Source organism: Protopterus annectens, chromosome 8.part0 (genome assembly GCF_019279795.1).
Source record: "Protopterus annectens isolate FY-2018-M chromosome 8.part0, PAN1.0, whole genome shotgun sequence".
Taxonomy (NCBI): Eukaryota; Metazoa; Chordata; order Ceratodontiformes; family Protopteridae; genus Protopterus; species Protopterus annectens.
Window position 1 is genome coordinate 1,828,170,464 of NC_056741.1, and position 24,249 is coordinate 1,828,194,712.

A 24,249-nucleotide genomic window follows, 5' to 3' on the forward strand; every position below is an offset into this window, starting at 1 on the left:
AGTGAAGACAACAAATAACTTAGAGATGTATATTATGGTGGTGGGGGGGTCTTTGAAGGATATAGCACTTGTAAAAATTGTCGACAACCGTTGGGTCACCCACAGCATATCCACTCCTTGGACATCTGAGAGAGGCATTATGTAGTCACATAAAAAATTCCCCACACAGACTACAGCACCACTACCAACACACTTGCCATTAGGGAAAACAAATCAGGCATTGGGCTCTTAGTTCTGGAGAATGAAAGTCAACAGTGTGGAAGGAGAAAGGGTATGATGGTCAGGAGGGAGACCCAAGCCAAAACAGTAAAAATCTGGAGAATCTAGTGCATGTAATGTAATGTCTAGCATTACATTCGTGGCAATATGTACAATGATTTGTTTTGTTTTTTTTGCCCCCATGCCGGCTGACCATCAAGCTTCCACTAATCAGACTGGAGCCAAATTATTCCCTAGTGATAGGAATCTTCACAAGTCCACTAGGGAAAGAATCACAAGTCCACTAGGGAAAGAATCACCAGAGGGGAAAATCATTTAGGCAGGCATAAGGGTTGTGTACTTGCTGGCACCTGAGCATAAAGGACAATAATCTATTTGCATAACCACCCTCCCTTGGGTATGCTCATTGAAAGCTACAGTCTGCTTCAGCATCAAGGTGATTCACATCCACCTCCCATATCATGGGCATGCCACCTTCCAGCAAAAGGTTGTTAAAAACTACAACTGGCTCCACCCTCCTCCTTCAGATTGGACACAACCCCCCCCCCCCTCTTCATCAAGCAGGCAGGCCACTAGTTTAACTTGGGTCACCTAGGCTTTGCCCCTCTGCCACCAGTGCAGGTTTTCAATGATTTGAGAAATAAGCTCAAGAGGTACCAGTAAATAAGAAACTAGTGTAAAGCAACTTTGGTCAGGTAAAAGTATTCATTTGAAATTACTTTTATAGCAGTTAGACTACCTAACACAAAGAAATGCAACCATAAAATGCAAACACCCACAGTTCTGGAGAAAAGCATGTACAAGTGCAAAGCCTTGAGGCAAAATCTGCCTCGGCTGGTGTCGCACTTCACCCCGACGCCATAGCTGCAGTTATTTGCAAATAGAGGTTAAACAAAAAAAAATAAGCATGTAAGGTACATAGCAAATAAAAAAACAAATATAATAGATTCCCCCCCTACATACATACAAAGCTACAACCTTAGGAGTAGAGTACAAGGAAGGAGGAGGAGATCCTGACTGCAGATGCATGCCCATCGGACATCTACATTTATGTATGTCCTTCAAGGATGCAACTGCCTCCCTAAAAAATGGTAGAATACCATAGCCAAAACTGGGGAGCCTTGGTAGCCACCTCAGAAGAAAGCTGTGGTAGTGGTGGCTGTAGCTTGTAGAGTGAGGCCTGATGTTTTCTGGAGTTTTCGGAGATTAGTTCTCATGGACACTCTATCTCGCAGGGTTGTTCTGTGTTAACAGCAAGGGAACTAGGCAGGGCAGAGGCCATATTTGTTCCTTTGGTGACAGCCCTCATGGGTATACCAATGTGTTGCCTTGGCCAGACTGAGCTATCAGGATGATCCTGATCTTTAATAGCACCCTTGCAGGTCAAAGGAATAGGGAATGTACATGCTGTCAGGTTGAAAGAAGTGAGTGAGCTTCACAGTTCCTTTCCAAGCAAGTGGGGCGCCCAGCTTTGTTTTGTCAGTTTTCAGTTGTGTGATGCAAAGGAGGCATCTCAATAGTGGGCATTTCTACTTCCTTTAATGGTTTTTAAAGTTAGTGCGGATGCCGGGCATGGCATGATGGGCATGCGTGGCTTATAGTTCTGCTATCTGCTTTAGGTTTTATTTTTTTTTCCTGCACAAAAAAGCCATGCAATGAGAATGTCAGTGGGACATTCCCATCCACTTCCTGCCATCCGGCATAGAGGGTATGGTTGTCCCTGTTTGTTGATGTACCACATAACTGTTGTGTGTTGTTTTGTCATCAGCTTATCAGCAGTTGACCCTGTCGAAGAAATGGTGAATGCCTGAATTGCCAGTTTTTTTGATTTCATTTCCTTTTGATTATGTGTTGGTGTAGCTGTCTTGAGTCCATAAGCCTTTGTCCATGCTGTTGTCCCCTGTCGCCGCAACCCGAGGTCTGAGGTGTCTGTTGTGATGGTTGGTTTTGGTTGAGTGCTGTGTGACTTGTTTGATGTTTGATATTGAGCCCACCATTGGAATTCCATTGATTCTTGTTTCAGGCATTGAAGAATGGGTGAATCTCTTCTAGGCTTGCTGAGATGCATGACCCAGTAAATTTTAGGTACCACTGTAACTTCCTCATATGTAGTCTGGCATGTGGAATCAATATTATGCAGATGCCCATGTAAGCAGGAGCTTTTGCAGGACTGCTTTGGTTCTGCTTGTTCTGCTTTTTTTAATGAACAGAAGTAGAAAGGATCGTCTTGTTTTTCACCCGCCAGAATGAATTTTGTTTTTGTCCAAATCTGAAATCAACTCCAGAAAGGTTATCCTTGGGATGGTATCACTCTCCTTTTTTTTATATTGACTGTGTGTATCCCAGGCTTGTAGTAGAATGATTCCCCTTTCCAAATTTTGCTAATTTTTTGTTTTGTCTGTTTGTAACAGGCAGTCGTCCAGGTAAGGATAAATTTAGCTTTTCGCACTGTAGTAGTAATCTTCTGGTTCTGGACTGACCGGCACTTAACGCTAAAGTCTTTCTCGGCACGCACGGCAAGAAAGACTGAGGAAAATGGTGTCGGCTGGATGCCTTTATACCCGAATAACCGCAGCCATGACGGCCGGTGAAGTGCGCACAGCCGAGAGGCCAGACCAGACTTGAATGGAATCGTCGATGAGGCTGCGCCTGACGACAGGACAACCCATTTGTAAGGACTGCAGATGCATCCTTGAAGGACATCATGTCTGAACACCACAACTACTACTCTCTGGTTTAAAAAAGTATGGACTTCAATGCAAAACACGTTTTTTAGAAGAGGTCAAAATCACAAAATGAATAAAAACAAATCTGGCTAATGAAGCAGCAAAGTCAGAACTCCGCAAATAAAATGCCAGACCAAAAGCAGCATGCTCAACTACAAGTCCTCACATGGTCCTTAACTTGTGTCCCAAACAAATGACAAATCTACTTTCTAAATCAGGTGTTCAAGTCTAGACACTAGGCAGTATTTAGACATGCAGTGGAAGGAACTATGAGAAAAAGAGTAGTCTTGAAGATAAGACAATATGCTGAACATGATGTACTGCAGCCTGTGGAGTTTCTGCTGCAGGCCTTTAGAAAAGGATAGGAGTATTACAGAGACCAAACTGTCATTACTACAATGCAAATTTTCAAGGGTTATACCGTACCTTTGCAAGGTCAAGCTGGCGGACCTTACCACTGACATTTTCAGCCAGGTTACAAGTAAAGGCGATCATCCCAGCTAGTTGCCTGGCATCTCCCTCAATCAACTGCAGGTTGGGACTGTAAATTAAAAATACAAATTGTAAAAATACTGCAAATTAGGTAAACTACAAAACCAGTGACAAATGTAACTAAGAAAAACTATAAAAAGAAAATAAATGCCCAATTTGCTCCTTTAATTGCCCCCCTCTAAAATGACAAATGGATAGTTGAAAGAAGATGCATTCATTCTGATACAAGATGGGCAGCTACAAGTTATTGTGAAAGGTAATCTTACACAGCAGTGGTCTCAAGCTCAAATGGCTTGAGGGGATAGATGAGGTTGACTCCACAAATACAAGGGTCGGACAAGTTAAATTCTGGACAATATAAAAGAGTCATTTAAAAGAGAGAGAGAGAGAGATACAGGCAGAGAGAGTCAGACACAGAGAGAGGGTGTTTGTGTGTATGTGTGAGTGACTGAGCGAGTGCGACAAAACGAGAGAGCAAACAACTCTGATACAACCAGCAACAGGGTATCCTGTGCATGTTTCATATACCATGTGATTAGAACTTTATACAGTGAGGTGGAAGACATTTGGTAAATGAAACACATTGCTTCATGTTTCATATACCAGATGATAATCACCACATATACAGATGTGCAAATGACATGGAATTCAAATTTTGCAAACAGCACAGAACTACCTTAGCTGGGCAGCCACTCATACTGCTACATATCTATTTTGTGCTCCATGAGCTCTCTATCACTACCTCCACAGTCAAAACAATGAGAGAGACAGAGGGAGAGAGGAGTTGCTACAGGCAATCCACTCAAAGACAAGCATCTGTCAGCATGTTACGGTTTGCAAAAAGACTTTCTTTAAACAGAAGCAGGATAAATTTGAGCAAAGCTGCACAAGACAGACTAAACATTAATCAGGTCACATCCGGCCTGCAGCTTATTACGAAGTGAAAGTGGACAAACAATGATTTAGTGAATCCTCTGTCAACCCAAAGCAATAGTAAGGGTGACACTTGCACTACAATCACCTCAAAGAAGGTTAAATCTACTTGCACGGGAGTTTGGTGACAAAATAAAAGTCACTGATCAGTCCCACAGCCGATTCCTTTTGTACCTTAGGAAAGCCTTCTTGTGATCATGTCCAACAGATAAGGCAAAACACATAGAATTGAGTTTTAAAACAGTTATGTCCTCATGTTACAATTAAAACTCACAGGTCATATAAAACCTCTGTGGACAGAAATTACACTTCTGCACTTACAACATTAATTTGATTCTGACAGATCAGAGTAGGTAATAGCCATACAAAGCAATATATACACTGGCTCTTCATACTGTTAGGGGTCGTCACACAAGCTAACAGCAAAAAACAACTAAAATTCATAGAAAATGTAACATGCAGGTGTGAGCAAGCAAATGGGGAAAATGAAAATGACACAAAAAAATAGTTTTGTGTTATTGAACAGAGTTCAAAAATGACTATTTTTACAGTAAAAACACTGCCAAATTAAACTGTTAAGAGTAAACATTCAGCCGGTTAAGGGATAGGTGCTTAAGCACTTCTCCATTTATCATCTATTCTAGTATTGCCGGTCGTGGGTCTTCTCATTGAGGAATTTTTCCCTTGTTCTACAGGGGACAACAAAATAACAAAAGTATTGAAGAACCTGGTAAAATACTGCTCTTTCTACCTTTCCCACTAATTTGTTATTGTCCTACCATATGAAAAATATAAGCATAAATACATCTATTCTGGTAACAATGAAACAAACATCTCTTGAGTTACAGAAATAAACCACCAAAAAATAGAACATCTAGGAGCATGTCTGCTTAGTACAACATCTAACTTTTCTGTGGAGTCTGCCAAACTACTGCCCCACATTTTGTTTCTCCATATGAACTGGGACAGCAGCACTTCAAAACACTGGAGTTATACAACATAATGGTCTCCAAACAGTTTAACAGTAGTTTCTTATTACTGTTCACATTAGTTGTGGCCAGAGTTACCACTGAATGTGATCTACTGGTATCAGTCTTGTAGTGGACCACCTTGGGGGCTCCTATGGTGAAAAAAGCAGCTGATGGGAAAGGGTGGGAATGTGAAAGTTGCAGAGAAAATGTAGGTAATATTACAATTACACGATTGTTGTGTATAAAACTATTTGGGTTCCTATGGTGATGTATATGAGCATCCCTTTTTCTTTGGGCCCCTCCTCTTTTACTAAGGAAATGCATAACCTATCATTTACAAGACTGATTAAGACCATCAAGTAAGCAAATATTTATATCCATTCAATTGATCTTAAAGTTCCAAATGAAGTCAAAGTTCTGAATTCCAGTCCTATCATTCAGCCTACTACTTAATGCTATACACCTTCAACCAAGCCCAGACAAGGAAACATCACTGAAAATACTTGTGTATGCTACTTGTTTAAAGTTCATGACATTCCCCATGCTCTCCTCTGCTGCTCAGAGCTCTGTCTTAAACTTATTTGCCCCCTAGGAAAACAATGACTTTCAGTTTTCTACTCAACGGTGTTGCTTTTATGATGCTAAGGTAATCTAAAGCAGGACACAAGCAAACACCTCAGTTCCCTGACCCTTCATCTTCTAGCTCTGCCTCATTAAGAATGAAGCCTCCCAAAAGAAATGGTTTTATTGTTCTGTTCCAGTTTCTTGTTTAGTCTCAGTAACCACAGGTATCAATCTATGCCAACACAGTGTAACGGTTATGGAAACCAGAGATAGTAACCTGTGCTGGGATAGCATAAAGATTACAGAAGCACAGAGTGGAATAAGAATCTGGTCATTACATTTACCCTTTTATAGACCATTTTTGTCCATCCATACTTCTTTCCAGGCAACTTTTAAAGTAGCAGTGGTGATCTGTGTACCCTTGTTACATGAAAAACAATGCAAAGAAGGTTGAGTAGCACAGCTAGCTCATTTCTCAACCCAAACAAGTGTGTGCAGTTGAGGTACTATATTATCTACACACGTAAACTTGTAAGGTAACATTTTCATGGCTACTCTACTGGATTGCAATTTCTAAGATTTTTACCTTATCTAACCTTTTTTTTTTAAATTGTACAACTTTCTTACTACTATAGACTGTTGACAGTTACTAACATGTTTTAAGTTTTATGTAATGTCTAAGTTTTATGTAATATCTTTGTACCTTGGAGCTTTTCTCCCTGGGCCTCTGCTGAAAATGGACATGTATCCAGTCGGACTATCCCTGTCAACAAATGTAAAATAAAACAAAAAAATAAATAAATGTGATGTGTACTGCAGCCACAGCACAGGATTTATTTTATCATCACCATTTAATTTTACAGTTTTCACTTAAAGTGATTTTATTTATGCTTCTGCACAAATACTCTGCTGTTAAATAATCAGTTCCTTTTTATACCTGCAGAGATATTTTTATATTTTTGTTTGTTAGCTCGTTTCGACAGCAACTATTAATTAGACAGACCCACTAACTTCAAGTGTCTTTTTTGCAGGGTGATGTGTGACTAATGCCCAATTAAATCCCATGCTCAGTCAAACTGTACACAAATGAAACTGAGAGATGATTTTCAAGTTGGCTATAGACTGAGAAGCAGGTTAACCAACTCTCCCAGTGTGAAGACTAAGAAATTAAGAAAGACAATAACATGTATCTAGTCAAGTAAAATTTAGTTAAATGCTCAGTAATTACACTGTCTGGATACCAGCAGAGAGGAAATTTGGAGAAAGTAATCAAAGATCAGAAAACAGAAGGAAAAGCTCTGGCTGGAAACATTGCATCTGCTCAGCAAAAAACAAGTTTCAGCTTTAGTACAGGAAATGGCTTCCAGTAACTTACATAGGAAAAAAATCAAAGGCACTCGGACATGAAGCGTTGTCTAGTATATGGTGTGGTGTTACCCTTCCATTTAAGCCAGGCTAAAGATATCCAAGACATGAGTAAGTATTAACCCTGTGTATGTCATTCAAATATTTATCTTGGGTTTGTTATAAGTGTTTAGGAGATTAGCAAGTAAAGTTAACAGCTCATCTGTGAAAATGGGGTTATTAGATTGCAATATGGAGACCAATCAAAAAGTGTGGATTTGAATTTGACTGACATTTATTTTAGAAGGATGGGAAGTCTGGGAGCAATTCTAATGGAAACATGATGTTGATGGTCACTGAAAGCTGGTGGGTATACAGTGATACTATCAAACTGATCCTGAACTGTAGTAACTACAAGGTCAAGAAAGAAGAGGTGCGAGTTTTAAACATTTGGGCAAGCATGTTGAGTAAATGATTGGGTGAAGTTATATTAATTCAGGAGTTGTTGGATGTTGTTACATAGAGGGCCAAGGAGATTAAGACTAATGTATTTCAATAAGATATTACTGATGGAGACAGAGGCAATGTTAAGGAAGTTTTATAGATGGTTTACAGAAAACAGTAGAGGGAGGTATGCCACAGAAGTCTTTAGGGAGTTCTTAATGAATGAGGGTAGTCTGAGCAACAGCCAGTTTTGAAAAGCTTCTGAGATACGCAAATCCTAATAAGTTGCATACAGGACAAAAAAATCTGGATTTTATTATTCCAATGAAAAAAATATAGATCTTCACAATGTAAATATGTACCATTTCCTATCTGCCAACATCTAGCATTTTACTTACCACTTACACATTTTACATATGCAGTAGTAGTAAGTCCTACTCAGATGGAAATTGAAGTCTTATTTTTATTCATAAAATTCTCACTTCATTACTTCAAGCAATACTACAGAGTTTGCTCTGCTCCCACCAACCAAGGCACCATACTACAACACTACATAAATATACTGCATTACTGAGTTTTTAATTTTACTGAAACTCATTGCTTCATAACACCCATGAAATTCTGCTTGGGATCATAATTAAAGTATGGGTATACCTATATTTTTCTATTGGAATTCTACTTTTGAACACGTCACTTCACAATGTCCTGAAAGGTCAATGTACTGTTAACAATGGACATTAATTGCTGCATTTCATTTGTGCTATTTTATTTATTTAAATTTATGCTTTGCTGACTGGGTCAGTCCATGAAACTAGTAACCTCTTTTGAGGGGAAACAAGAGGTGTTTTTTATATTATTAGGAGAAATTTGGCCAGGAACAAGGAGAATTAGAAGTTATGTACCTACCATAACGTTCCATGTTAGTTGTCTTCTCTCGCCTTCTTTCTTGCTGGATGGGTTCGAAGCCGATCCTCGGCTCCGACTCGGCACTTGCTAAGCTCGAGAGTCACTTTTACCAGCTCGAGGCAGCCCCATATCCCATGATGCAAGGCGGTAATTACCCAGATCTCGTTTGGTATCTAGAGGAAAAACTGCCTATAAAAACTTTCCACTAAGGAAAGAGAAACAACTAACCTAAAAAGGCTGTAAGGGAAACCAGGTAATCAAGGACAAGAACTATCTGGTGTCCAAGGAAGAAGAATCTTCCAGAGAAAAAGGGGAAATCAAGGTCTGTCCAGGCTAGGGGGACAGGAGGGAGGGACGCAAGAAAGAAGGCGAGAGAAGACAACTAACATGGAACGTTATGGTAGGTACATAACTTCTAAATGTTAAGTTGTCAATCTCGCCTTCATTCTTGCTGGATGGGACCGCATCCCTAGCACCTCTATCCTGGGTGGCTCAATGGAACAGACTCTAGAGAACAGTGGAACCAAAGCTTGCCCTGTCCCTGGAGGCCAAATCCAATTTGTAATGAGAAACGAAGGTATGAGGAGTGGCCCAAGTGGCTGCTGCACAAACAGTATCCAAGGGTAGTCTAGCCTGAAAAGCTGTAGAAGTGGCTAGACATCTTGTGGAATGAGCTTTAGGTTTTGAGTTCAGCTGTCTGCCCCTAAGCTGATGTCAGAAATGGTGGAAGATAGCCATCTGGACAAGGTCACTTTAGAGACAGGGAGACCTTTTTTATTTTCAGCATAAGACAGAAAGAGCTGATCGGACTTCCTAAATTGCTTTGTTCTGTCCAAGTAATATCTAAAAATTGTCATTTGTATTCATCAATAGATCAGATTCACATGCCTGTTCAAAGGCCTCAAGGAGAAATGTGTTGTGGCATAAAGTTGGAAAGTTTCCTAAATAATAAATAACATGAGGGTTGCATCTGTATTGACACTATTTATATCCTTATACAACAAACATTTTCAAATTTCTAGTGAAAAACTTAATTTTAATAATGATGTCCGTATGTCATATAACCTTTAAGGTATGTGAAACTTACCTCTCTGTTTAAAAATTTAGATAGCTCTATTCATTCATTCAAAATATAGTTCGAATATATACTAGGGTATTAGGTCGCCTGCTGTATTACCTTCTTTGTAGGATAAGTGATTTCTTCGGTGTTCTTTCTTTTCACCGGTCTCCCTTGTGGGGACCAAGTTCTCTTGTCGGTCGGTTGGCGATGAACATCTAGGTAATGCAATTTTTGTTCCGCCCTGTTAGAATAATTTGGAAAAAATACAGGGAGATCAATGGATTGGTTTAAATTTGTCTTTGAAGCAACCTTGGGCAAAAAGGATGGATTGGTTCTCAAGGATACTCTGTCTTTGTGGAAGACCAAATAAGGGGGACGAACACAGAGGGCATGAAGTTCAGACACTCTTCTAGCCGAGGTAATAGCGACTAGAAAAAGCGTCTTCCAAGAAAGAAACTTTAATGAACATGAAGCAGCCGGTTCGAAAGGGGGAAGTATCAAGGATGTCAGCACTAAATTTAAGTCCCACTGTGGTGGAGGATCTCTAACAGGGGGTTTAAGAAGGAAAACTCCTTTGAGAAAGGCTTTACAAAGTTTGTGGGACATAAAGTTGTGGTCTGCAAACCCGACATGGAAGTTCGAGATTGCAGCCAACTGAACTTTGACTGTGGAAGATGAAGAACCAGAGTGAAAAATTTCTGCAAGGAAATCCAAGACCGACTGAATAGGGGCAGTAAAGGGGTCTATGTTCTTAGATTTTGCCCAAAAGAGAAGCGTTTCCACTTGCTAGAATAAATCCTCCTGGTAGAGGATTTAAGAGAAGCTACTATGATATCTCTAATGGGGTTAGAGATCATAGGAAGCTTGGCTAAGGAAGGAAGTGGAGCAACTAAGCTGTGAGGTTGAGGGAAGGAACAGACCAGTGCAGTTGACCCGACTGGTGGGTCAGAAGATCTGGAACTGGGTCCAGATGCCAAGGCTGCACCAAAAGATGGCAATGAAGGAACGGGAACCAAATTTGTCGAGGCCAGTAAGGGGCAATGAGAATCATTTTGGCTCTCAAGACGGTAGCTTTCTGGAGTACTTGTGGTATCAAAGGAAAGGCATAAAGGAGTCCCCGGGGCCAATCTTGGGTAAGAGTGTCTCTGGGGGGATGGCCCGGAAGTGGGAAGAGAGAGAAGAAGTCTGGGCATTTGCTGTTTTGGGGTGTAGCAAAAAGATCGCAGCATGGGCGGCCCCACTTCTGAAAAATCTCCTCCACAATGGATTGCTTGAGAGACCACTCGTGAGGCATGAGAATAGCTCTGCTCAATCTGTCCGCTATTATGTTGGTTTTCCCGGGGATATGCGTTGCTACCAGAAACCGATGAGAGGAGATTGCCCATTGCCAAAGTTTGAGAGCTTCTCGACACAAGGGATAGGACTTGGTTCCGCCCTGCTTGTTGATGTACCACACGACTGACATGTTGTCCATGTGAACTGCAATAGTCCCTAAAGGAAGAAAGTCATTGAGGGCTTGCAACGTTAAAAGCACTGCTCTCACCTCTAGGACATTTATGTGCAGGTGGTATTCGAACGGTTGCCACGTGCCATGAACCATCCTGCCCTGATAATGCCCCCCCACCCGATCAGGGAGGCATCCGAAGTGACCGTGGCTAACGGGGCAACAAATGGTCTGCCCTGATGAACTAGAGGAGAGGAAATCCACCAGGATAGATGGTTCTTGCAGGTTTGTGTCACCAGAATCTTGTGACGCATGAGAAGCTGCTGGAAGGACCATTGGGTGAATAACATCCATTGTAGGAGGCGCATGTAAAAGCGGGCCAGAGGAAGAAGTGTTATGGCAGCTGCCATGAGGCCCAACACTTTCAGGACCAACCTGGCTTGTGCCCTTTTGCTGGATAGGATGATCCGAACGTGGTTTTGGATATCTAGGATTCTCTGACTTGTTAGGTTTGCTGACATCCGAGTAGTGTCTAGATTTGTGCCTATAAAGGTAATAGATTGGCAGGGTGACAAGGAAGACTTTTCGAAGTTGAATTAAGACTTTTCGAAGTTGATTGAAATTCCTAAGTGACCGCAGAGACGTAAAGTGTAATCTCTGGCTTGGAGAAGTTGATGCCTGGTGGTGGCTGAGAGGAGCCAGTCAGAGATACGGAAACACCTGGAATCCTTGACGTCTCAGGTGAGCCGTGACCACTGCCATGCATTTGGTGAACACTCTGGGGGCTGTAGTGAGGCTAAAGGGCAGGGCTCTGAATTGAAAATGACTGGTCCCCAGCCGAAAGCGGAGAAAACTTCTGGAGCGTCTGTGAATCTTTATGTGATCATACACATCCTGAAGGTCTATGGAGCACATCCAGTTGTCTTTGCCCAGAAAGGGCAAAATCAATTGAAGTGTGACCATCCGAAACCTTGTCTTTTTGACAGACTTGTTGAGCCTGCTGAGGTCTAATATTGGTCTCCAGTCTCCCGTCTTTTTGGGGACCAAAAAGAACCTTGAGTAGATTCCGGACTCTAACTGATCTTTTGGTACTGGCTGGATGGCTCTTTTCTTTAGAAGCTTTGACACCTCTAATTTTGCAATTTCGCTTAGACCGGGTGGCACGTCTGGAAGGGAACCTCTTTGAGGGAAGGGGCTTTCCTCGAAAGGAATCTTGTAACCCTTGGATATGATCGACTGTACTCATTTGTCTTGAGAGAGGGATAGTCAGGCTTCTGGGTACAGCGACAATCTCCCCCTGACTGCCTCCAAGGGTGGGGAGTCGGGCAACACCTCAGGGATGCTGGAAGTGCTTGTCAGAGAGAGTCTCTCTGGAGCCCTGGTTCTGCGGACCCCCTCTGCCCCTAGGGCGGCGTCTATTATTACCCCCTCTGCCTCTGGGGGTAAACTGACCATGTGCGTCAGGCGTGACTCCCTGTGATTTCCAGAACCACATTTTCCCTCCCTTCTGACCTTTGGGGTAAGGTCTAGAAGGTGTGGAGAAACGGACTCCTACGGCAGAAAGAGTCTTGCCGTCTTGCTCGCACCTGGTCAAAGTGTCCTTCACCTGAGGGCCAAACAAAGTTATCCCATCAAAGGGAGAGTTTGTGAAGGATGCCTTAAAGGGGTCTGCAAAATTACAGAGCCGCATCCAGGACTGACATCCGAGGGCCACTCCTGTGCCTGCAGCTCTACTCGCCCCATCGGCTGCATAAGAAATGAGCCGCATGGAGGAGTTGGTTATGGAATTTAGCATTCCTAGCTGAGAGGCAATCTTTTCTTGAGCCCCTGCCGCTGACGGATCCTGAACTACTTCACCCAAATTCTTTGAGGGTGTCTCTCTGAAGTCTGGTGAAGTGACACAAATAATTCAGCGAACGCATAGTAAAGGTCGCTGAGGAAAACATCCGCTTGCCGTACCTGTCCATGGTTCTAGACTCCTTGTTAGGAGGATGGACTGGCACGGAAGGATCTGCAAGTTCCTTCTTGGTGGCAGCCGCCACCACCATGGCATCAACCGGGACACCCTTAGTAAGAAACTGCTTTTCAGTGGGAGCCGTGATAAACTTTGAAGGTCTCCTAGGGACTGGTTCCACCTTCCACCGAATCAGGAGATGCCCACGCCTTTCGAGCTATGACTTCCATAAGGGGGTCGAAAGGCGGAGACATCCAGGAGGTGGAGGGTCGAGATCCAAAAGCCTCTAGGTATACCGATTCATCCTCTGAGGGATTAATGGAGGGCCAGTTCCCCCTCTGTTTCAGGAGTTCAATGATGTCTGAAAAGAGAGACATCCTCAGAGGGAGATCTTGGGGACCCCTCCGACTCATCTAAATCGGTATCTGATGTTGTAGACTCGGGAGAGTCTAAATGCTTCCTCTTGCAGGTCCTCTTACGCGGGGGTTCACCTGAAGGATCAGGAGAAACCTCGGAAGAGGAAGATCTTCCCAATGGGGAGACCTGGGGCGATGGATCTCTGGGTCTGGGAGCAAGGGAGCAGGAAGAGGCATCTACAGGCACCATGGAGGGAGGAGCTAAAGGAACCGACTGTTGACTAAGCTCAGGGGCTAGCACACTCCTCATCACCTCGAAGGCTCCCCTTCCAGGGAGGGCTGAGAGATCCCGCTCCGAAGAAACAGGAATCTCTGGTCTCACCGAAAGGGAAGGCTCCGAAGCAGATTTTGGGGCCGAGCTCATCAAGGCCGAAGCTCCGAGAGGGAGAACGGGGTCGGACAAGGGTCCGATGCCACTCGCCCCCTCAGAACAGACCAGGGAAGCCCGACGCCCGGATCCCTCCAAGGAAGGTCTCAAGGAGGAGATAGGAGTCGAGGACGACTGAGCTGAAAGGTGTGGTATCGGCTCTGAAGCTGGAACAGTCATGGTACCAATAATCTCTGGCTCCGAACTCTGTAGGAGAGTCGAAGGAGGAATCTCAGGAGGGTGTATAATAGCCGACGTCTGATGAGACGGGCTTTGGAGTATCTGGGCTATTGCCTGTGATTTTAAAAGCCTACTCACCACTCTCTCTAAGTTGTGGTCTGAGAGCCTGGATGACCTCGATGATCGGCTCCGCTCTGAAAGCAAGGGAGAGGCTGGAGCCGAGTGTATAGATTCCAATGATGGAGATCTAGACCTCTTCTTGGACGGAGCCATCGGAGCCGAAGAACATTCGACTCCAGGCGGAGCTGACAACTTGTCGGCTCCGAGAGGAGACAAAGATATCTCGGCTCCTGCCGGAGCCGAGACATGCTTCGACGCTAGGGTGTCTGCTCCAGACGGAGCCGACACAGGAGCCGAAGCCAGGGTATCGGCACCGACCTGCGCCGGTACTGAAGCTTCCAACAAGGAAGGATCGGCTCCGGACGGAGCCGATGTCGACTCCGGCGGAGTCGGAACCAAGACCGCAGACTTGGACACCAAAGCCTGGGTCTTGGGAGGCTTGGAGGGCTTGCCGGAGCCGACCTTGGCCGGGGAGCTCTCAGGTTTAAGAAGACCCCTGAGGATCAGCTTATTTCTACATTCCTGCAGGACTCTCTGGCTGAAGGAATGACAAATAGCACAGGAGTCCTGCAGGTGAAGGGGTCCCAGGCAATAAATACAAGAAGTGTGACTGTCTGTCAGACACATCTTCTGACAGCACAAGTCACACTTCTTGAAACCTGAGACCCTAGTATCTTTAGACATGTCTGACCTAAAACACACACCCACACAACAATCAGACCAAAAAAGATACTAATAACTAAATTATTATTAAAAGTAAATAATTAGTTATTATTAACAGTGACACAACACACACACACCTAAGGGAAAAGTCTGACAGGAACTGTGAGGGTGGGAAAGGCCTAAGGCCCGAAACACAGAAACTATGGAAGAGTGAACTAAGGGGAATGGGTATGGAGCTAAGTGAATAAGGTTCACTAACTAAGTCTAAGTAACAAAATTTTAGGGTTTTGGGACCTAAAACCTGACAAATATCAATGAAAAAATCACTTACCAGGAGCTGGTAAAAAGGATGACCTCATTAGCGAAGCGGCAAACGAGATCTGGGTAATTACCGCCTTGCATCATGGGATATGGGGCTGCCTCGAGCTGGTAAAAGTGACTCTCAAGCTTAGCAAGTGCCGAGTCGGAGCCGAGGATTGGCTCCGAACCCATCCAGCAAGAATGAAGGCGAGATTGACAACTTAACATCCTCCTTTACTCATTATGATAAGTGCAGTGGGGATCATGGACATCCACCTCAGTTACCATCAACTCAAGCAGATGGCACCACATTTTAATGTCTTATCTGAAGGACAAAAAGACACTGGTGTTTTCCTTAAATTCCATATTCTTAATAAATATTTTGGGAAAAGGTAAACAAAATTCAAGAGTTAAAAGGGCACATAGAAATTGTTCCAGAAGGTGCGACTAGGGTGTGAGATAAAATGAAGGTGGATTTTACAAGTATGAGGGAAAAAGACAGGAGACAAAATTAACAAAGCTATTTAGAAGGAATGGCAAAAGTTAAAATGCTGCAGAGACAGTTTGCTGCTGCTGCAATTCAAAAACAGGAACAAACCGCAAAGTGCTAAGAGCAAAATAAAGGAGCATTTGTACAATATGCATGAGTTTAGGAAAAATGCGGTTAAGACAGTAATTTTTTTTTCACAATAATCCTAGCTCACTAAGACTTGGGCGGTGGAAAGAACTGCGGCAAAATTCTATAACAAAAAGGTTAACTAGGAATCCTACAGGGATAGACATATAGTGACAATTTTATGAAAATCTGTATAGAGCAGTGGAGTGAGGAAAATCAGCAAAGCTGACATATAGTGACAATTTTATGAAAATCTGTATAGAGCAGTGGAGTGAGGAAAATCAGCAAAGCTTACATATAGAGGCTTTTCTGGAAAAGCTAGACATTTCAAAGCCTGGGGAAGCGGAGGCTCACCAACTAAACACTCACAATAGATAATGAATAAATAAAAAATTTGTTGTGTAACCAAGTACCAGGAAGTCTCCAGTACTGGATAGAATCCCCATAGAAATTTTGAAGTCAGGAGGAAGGAGACAGCTAAAAATAAAGAGGGCACTACTGAATAAAGTTTTCAGAGGGGGAAGTACCTGCATCATGGAAGAAGGCAGAGGTGGTAAGTATCACCAAAGGGAGACAAGGCTCCCACTGACCCTACCTCATATGAACAATTTTGATGTTAAATTAAAATTACAAAGTGCTTATGTCTATATTACTTTAAGAGAACAGAGACAATGTTACCAAAGCTGACATGTACAAGTAACACCCCCCCCCTTCCATGTGTTAACCAGGTAGCCCCACTGGACACACAGTCCCTTTTTCAGGGGTGACCTGGGAGCAATTTCTGGTTAAAAGATTCGCTCAAGATCACACAGAAGGCAAATAACTGCTCGGGGAATCGATCCCCATACCACAAGAACTACAGTTCACAGCCTTAACCCTCTATGCCAAATGCCAGCACAAAGGATAAGTCATGTTTTGTGGAAGGGGAAGCAAACATTTAATATTAACAGAATGACGATTATGACAATTCAGAGAAATGAGAATATAAAATTATCTCTTTTTACTATTGATCAGTTTATTTGAAGAGAAGGCAGTTAATAAGGTTTGCTGGGAATTCATGAGGAGGCCAAGTTTTAGTGTTTGCATTCCCAAATAATATAATGGATTTAAGGAGAATATATGATGGATCAGAGGTGAAAATAAAGGTGGAAGGAGTCCTTTCTGACAACTGGAGTTCAATAAGAGAGATCAAAGGGAAGTGTGACAGTCTCAGGGTTGATATATACGATTAGGGTGTGCGGAAGTGCAGGGGGCTTGCACCCATGCAAAAAATGCATTTAAACTTTTTTTTTGTTGTTTTTCAATTAGCTACAATCTATCACTTGCCAGTCAACACTTTGATTTTCAATGCATCATAGCAGAATCATATATGAGAGAGGGAGGGAGAAAAAAGTGCAGTTGTGAACACTTACCATAAATGTAGATGCTCCAGAAGTGATGACTGCAACAGTGAATATACTAGGTTATCTGCTTGCAGTAGCCCTCAGTCGGCCTGATTAACAAAGTATTGGGTCCTGCGTCAGTTGCTGTCCCTTCTTCCATGATGTCAGGTCGTCAGGGGTATAAAACATGCAGCCGACGCCATTACATCAGTTTTTCTTGCCCCAGATGTCAGGTGCCCCCTTAATGGGAAGCAATTAAATCTATATATAAAAAAGGGGGGGTGGATGGAGGGTAACCAGGACTGCAACAGTGAATACACTCTAACATCTACATTTATGATAGGTGTACACAACTGTACTATGTTCCTGATGCACTGTTGCAGTCATCACTTTTGGGTAGATTCCCAAAGCTAAGGATGGGAGGAGGAATTTAAATAGAATTAGGACCAGCTAAAAGGCCCTGCAAGACTGCAGTGGCAAAGCCATCTCTGGATTTAGAGAAAATTGGCAGATGGTAATGCTTTGGTGAAAGTATGTACAGAACTCCAGGTAGCAGCTTCTAGGATGCCCCTGGTAGGGACGCCTCTGAGAAAGGCTGTAGAGGTAGATGTAGCCCTGATAGAGTGGGGTCTAATCCCCTGTGGGATAGGTTTTCCCTGGTGTTTGTAGCAAAAATGAATGCAATGGCCTATCCATTTGGAAATGGTTTGCTTTGAAATAGCCTCCCCCTCTGCCCCTGCAGCAAATGCCACCAACAGTTGTTGAGATTTCCTTCGAGGTTTAGTTCTGTCCAAGTAGAATCTAAGTTATCTGTGCACGTCTAAGGAGTGCAGAATCCGTTCCCTTTGTTCTTTGGATTAGGAAAGAAGGTTGGCAAATGTATGGACTGATTAAGAGCCACACTGGATACCACCGTGGGCATGAAGGAGGGATTGGTCCTGAGGGACACCCTGTCCGTATGAAGGATTATGAAAGGCTCCACTGCCATGAGGGCCTGTAACTCAGATACCCTTCTTGCTGAAGTGATTGCTAAAAGGAAAGCCGTTTTCCAAGAAAGGAATTTTAAGTCCGTAGTGGCAGCTCACTCGAAAAGAGGAAGGGTGAGCTTTTCCAATACAAAGTTGAGGTCCCAGGCTGGAGAGGGAGCTCTCCTGGGTGGTCGTAGATTTTTGGCCTTCTGAGGAAATGCTTAAGCAGTGGATGAGAGAAGAGGGGTGGTTCTGTGTTATAATAATGAGCCGAGATGGCTGAGGCGTGAATTTTGATGGAGGAGAAGGACAGGCCCTTATGAAGCATCTTAGTTAAGTATTGTAAAATCGGAGGTAAATTGTGCACTGTTGTGCTCATCCCTTGAGCTTGGTTCCAGGCACAGAATCTTTTCCATTTTTCAGCGCAAGACTTTCTGGTACTAGCCCTCCTTGCCTCTAAAATGATATCCATCACTGGTTTACTGAGGGATGGTAAAGGAGAAATTATGTAATTAGCCAGGCTGCTAGATTCAGTGTTTGAAGTTGAGTGTGCAGAATTTGGTTCTCCTGCTGAGATAAGAGTAGGAGCCTGAGGCAGGTGCCATGGGGCCCACAGTGACACACTGCACAAGAGGGGGCACCAGTGTTGGCGTGGCCAGTCTGGTACAATCAAAATCCTCCTTGGTTTGTCTTGTTTGATCTTTAGTAGTAATTTGGAGAGCAGAGGCAGAGGAGGAAAGGCATAAACGGATAGGTTTTTCCAGCTGAAGGACAGAGCATCCACTTTCCAGCCTTGTTTGTGGGGAGTCCTTGTGCAGAATTTGTCCAACTGATGGCTTTGGGGGGAGGCAAACAGGTCTATATCTGGGCTCCCCCACTTGCTTGTCAACATGTTGAAAATCCTTGGTTCCAGTTTCCACTTGCGTGGGTCCATGAGGTTTCTGCTCATTTCGTCTGTCAGTGTATAACTTTCCTGGCAGGAATTGAGCTTGTAAATGTACTGGATAGCTCAGGGCTGTGTTCCACAATACCATGGCTAGTCTGCAGAGGGGGTAATAATGGGTACCCCCCTGCTTATGTACCACATAACAGTGGTGCTGTCCATCTTTATCATTAATTGTCCTGGAAGAATGTGGTCCTTGAAGGCTGTCAGAGCATTCTGTACAGCTAACATTTCTTTTTGATTGATATGCAGGTGCATTTGACTTGGGTTCCACTTGCCCTGAATGCACTTCCCTGCCAGGTAGGCCCCCCATGCATAGTCTGATGCGTCTGTTAAGGTTTGGGCGGCAGGGGATAGTGTGAACAGTAGTCCCCTGTTTTGGTGGGCAGGCATCTGCCCACCAAAGGAACTCTAGGCATAGGCAAGGTATGATAGGAATCACTGCTTCTACAGCCTGTGAATGTTGACACAACAGGCTTTTCAGATACCATTGCAGTTTCCTCATATGCAGCCTTGCATATGGAATTAGAAGAATGCAGGAGGCCATGAACCCCAAGGCTTGCAGTATTTGCCTTGCAGATAACTGGGTTTTTGTGGCCACTTGTTTGAAGTAGGTTGTCAAATGAATCCGTTTCTCTGGCGTGAGGAAACGCACCTGAGAAGTTGTATTCAAGACTGCTTCCAGGAATATAATTTATTGACAGGGTACCAAGGTGTGATTTATTTTCGTTTATGGTGTACCCCAGACAAGTCAGTACCATATCAACAAAGGCCAGATGATTCAAAAGTATGTCCTGGCTTTCTGCCTGAATTAGAAAATCGTCCAGATATGGGTATATTTGAATATTTATTTGCCTGCAGAATGCAATGACTGGAGCTAGGCACTTTGTGAATACCCTGGGAGCAGTAGATAAGCCAAAGGGCAGTGCAGAGAACTGATAGTGCATGTAGCCTGCTTTGAAGCACAAGTATCTTCTGCAAGACTCCCTGATAGGGATGTGCAGGTATGCTTCTTTTAAATCTAGTGTTGCCAACCATGCATCTTTGCCTACAATAGGATGCAGCTGGTGAAGAGTCAGCATCTTGAATTTTGGAATCAACAGAAAGGTATTTAGAGTAGAAAGGTCCAGGATAGAATGCCATGTATTGTCTTTTCTGGGTACCTGGAAAAGTCTCAAATAGAACCCTTGTCCCTTTTCCTCTTCTGGTACCAACTCAATAGCCCCCATGCGTAAGAGTACTTGATTTTGGGCCTCTGCCCACTGATTTGGGATAGATCTGGCCACCTGCTTGGTGTTGGTAAGGTGTGAAGTGAAATCTGTATCATTGGGACACTATATTTAAAACCCATTTGTCCTGGGTAATGAGTTCCCAGTTTGTGGCCTGCAGACCAATCTTTCCGCCTAAAGGAGCATTCAGTTGGGAAGTGCTTGGAAGTTTTAGAAGCAAGTCATTGAGACTGTTTTCCATAGGGGGGAGTCTTACTATTCCCTGATTTGGGTGTGGAAACTCCCCACTGCTTAGTCTCGTGTGTCCCCTGGGACTGAAACCTGGGTTTTCTGCAATGTCTGGGTTTGGCTTGAGAAGACCTTGAAGAGGCTGGAAAGGACCAATTCTTAGAGGGCCAGAGCCTACTAAATCTAGGAGGTTGAACTTGTAAGAAATCTTTAACAGTTTGCATAGATTTAGCTTTATCTTCCATCTTTTTAAGAACTTCCTCAGCCTTGTTGCCAAACAGGCTGTCCTGATTTAAGGGAGCATCCAACAATTTAGCTTTAACATAATCAGGTAAAGATTGCTCCTTAAGCCAAGCATGCCTTCTGAGCACAGAACCAGTAACAGCAACCCTGCAAGAGGCCTCTAAAGAATCAAATCCACATTGCAAAGTATGTTTTCCAACCTGTTCAGCAGAATGCATTAAATCCTGCAATTCTTTATTTTCCACACAGTCAGGAATCAACATTTTCTGTTTAAGCAATCCAATAACTTGTTGTTGACACTTTAACATATGAAACTGGCAGTTTAAAGTCCTAATGGCCAAGGTTGCAGAAGTGTAAACCTTCTTACCCCATTTATCCAGCACCCTGGAGTCTCTATCAGAAAGGGTAGGATTTTTAGCAATAGAAGCCTTAATCGCCTTGGGTCCCTGTGAAATAGTCTCTGGATCCACAACAAGATTTTTTAAAAAGGAACTTGTGCGAGTCAGGAACCCTGTAATATCGGTCAGGTTTTCTGGGAGCAGGAGGCAAAGAATCTGGGGCCAAACTAGATTCTGAAAAAGCATCATCAACAATGTCTAGTACAGGAAGAATAGCTAAAGGTCTATGCTGAGGCAGGAGTAAAAAATCCCAAAGCCTCTTTTCTGAATCAGAAAAATCATGGCTTTCCCAGTGGAAATGCTCCCTTAGGAGTATGTAAGGTTCCACCAAAAGAAAAATCCTCTGGAGGGGAAGCAGAGGGAATAGATTCCTCTGCATCAGAATCCTCATAAGTAGATAAGGGCAAATCCAGATCAGAAGAATCAGAAAAATCAGAATCCTGGTCAGAAGATTCATAAACAACTTCAGTCCTAGGTCTCTTAGAAGGGGGAGGCTGGCTTCCCCTGATTAGAGTTACAAGATCTTCAGCCATTCTTATTTGTTTTTTAGGCATAGAGGCCTGAGCATGCAGCCTGGGCGTTGTTTTTTTAGGCATGGTTTGAGGTTTAGGCCTAAAAGAAGAAGGAGATGTCGGTTTAATATGCAAGTCCATAGACCTGAATACACCCTCAGAAGCCGGTGCCTGCACAGTGGCTCCTGACCCATCCAAGGGAGACACATCCGCAGGTTCCATAGCTGAAGCATCTCGCGGCATACAGGACTCGGAATGGGTCTCAGTTGAGGCCAGCGAATCAGAAGTAGTGGGTATCAGGGGCTGCGAAAGCACCTCACTGAGTACTGGTGACTGGCTTAGGAGAAGCGTTTTAGACCTCAGCAGCCTGTCTCTGTCTTTATCCTTGAGTTTTTTCGGAATCCCGGTAGTCGGATGGCTAACAGACGACATTTCTGGATAATTAAACTGAGAACAGAAATATTTAGAGGCAAAAATATAATGACGATGAATAGTGTGCTGATTAAATAAAGCACAAAACCGAGAGCACGGTATGTTGTGGTCAGGGCCTAAGCAAGGAATACAGTACGAATGAAAATCTTTATGAGGTATTTGCTTTCCACAAGGAATGCAATTATTAACTTTTACTGACATCGGTAAGGAGCAAGAAAAAGTTCCCCAATGGGGTACTTAGCTTTAGTTGAAGACTTTGGTTCTGAAACTCGAAAATGAAAATTTCTGGAGTCGGCCGACCGGCACTTGCGAACTGCTTCTGCTTCGGGCACTGCATGGCAAGAAAGACTGATGTAATGACATTGGCTGCATGTTTTATACCCCTGACGACCTGATGTCACGGAAGAAGGGACAGCAACCGACACAGGACCCAAGACTTTGTTAATCAGGCCGACTGAGGGCTACTGCAAGCAGATAACCCAAAACTGATGACTGCAACAGTGAAACATGAAGAACATCAGAGGAGAATCACATGAAAGACCAGCTCTGGTAGGATTTTTTAGTGTAATCAAAAACAGAATATTGTCAATTCCTTGTCAATTTCAAAATCGCTCTACCTGAGGAACACCCCAAGAACTCTGCAAGTAAATGCTTTATGGATAATGGTTAACAATTCTATCTAATCCTGAATCTATCCAGCCCCTTTACTTCAAGCTTGGACAATTTTTTACCTATGTTGTACATTTCATTGGATTTTTTTTCCTCAAATGTAAATTATTACTATATATTCAAGCTATTGCATTACTTGGTGTAAGTATCTGAACTACCATATTTTACTCTGCTACTAATACTGCGGTGGTGGTGCTGCGGTAGCGTTGTCGCCTCACAGTAAGATGTTTTCCTGTTTGATTCTCAGTTAAAGCATCTTCTGTGTGGAGACATGCGTGAATGGGCGTACCTTCATTGAAGGTTGTGCGTCAGGGCCAGCAACTCGGCACGTAAAAATCTTCTGCCAATCATTAGCGGACCGGAGTTCCGCTGTGGCGACCCCTAACCGGGAAAAGCCGAAAGACACAACAACAACTACATTGCAAATCTATTAACCAGGTCATGGTTGAAGGAGTCTTTGGACCAGTCCATCTACCCTGTTTTCAAACATAAATAAAGACACTATTAAAGAGACAAATCAGTAAAGTATATATAAAGAGAGAGACATCTAGTAAAGCATAGACAATGTTAGATAATAAATTTTGGGAAAAAAAAAAAAACAACAATTAAGAGAAGATTAAAAAAGACTGGGTGGGAAGATAAGAATGATAAATTTCAAAAGAGCAATGGGAGGAAATTTGTAAGGCACCTAGGTATGGTACAAAAGCCAGAGTATTTAGGATATTTGCATGGAAAGATTTACATGTGCAATTTTATACTCAAGGAAGTCTTCAAAGGACTGTCCCTCAAGTGGAGGGCAGATGCTGGGAGATGTAAAGGCAATGAGAGGAAATTGGGACACATTTTCTGGGACTATGTGGTGATATCTGAATTGAAGGACTCCCTACAGAATATGCTGGCTTGGTTGTTAATGGAACATGTATTAATGAAGAATACGATGCAAATGAATTGGCATCTAGGTTTAGACTCTTTGAGACACAGTAAGCCCTTATTAATTGTATTATTATTTTAATGTTATTAGCAGCCAAAAAAGCCCTTACACAAATCTGGAAACCAAAGATTAAACCAGCTGTAAATTAAGTAAAAGATATAGAGTTGGGATCATTCAAAGATGGGTAAGTGATTTTCCTAAGGACAAATGGTGCACTTGGGAACCATGCATATAAAATAATACATATATAGATGACTAGGTTGGAGGAATTGAAAGGTGATAGTGTATGATCTGGTAATCAAGAATAAAGAAATAAGATTAAATGATGGAACCTATGTATAATGCACATATATGTATGCGTGTGTGTGTGTGTATATATATATATATATATATATATATATTTATATATATATATATATATATATATTTATATATATATATATATATATATATTTATATATATAAAAAAAAGGCAGTGTCATTGTAATTCTTTTTTCATTAAGTTGTGACCTGAACTTGGATACATTAATACCTATAAGATCAATAAATAATAAGGGTGGAGTCACAGGGGGTAGCAGCACTCAAAAAAGATAGT

At 42.8% G+C, this 24,249-nt stretch overlaps 1 protein-coding gene across 2 annotated transcripts in view; it reads right to left on the reverse strand.

Annotated features, from left to right (window-relative positions):
* The window catches only part of COG4 (component of oligomeric golgi complex 4), an 873,278-nt gene that overhangs the window by 794,841 nt on the left and 54,188 nt on the right, over positions 1-24,249 (reverse strand). For both annotated transcript variants that reach the window (XM_044081315.1, XM_044081318.1), the window contains one exon: positions 3,372-3,486. In XM_044081315.1, the coding sequence (XP_043937250.1) occupies positions 3,372-3,486 (115 nt within the window). The remainder of the gene's footprint in view (positions 1-3,371; positions 3,487-24,249) is intronic.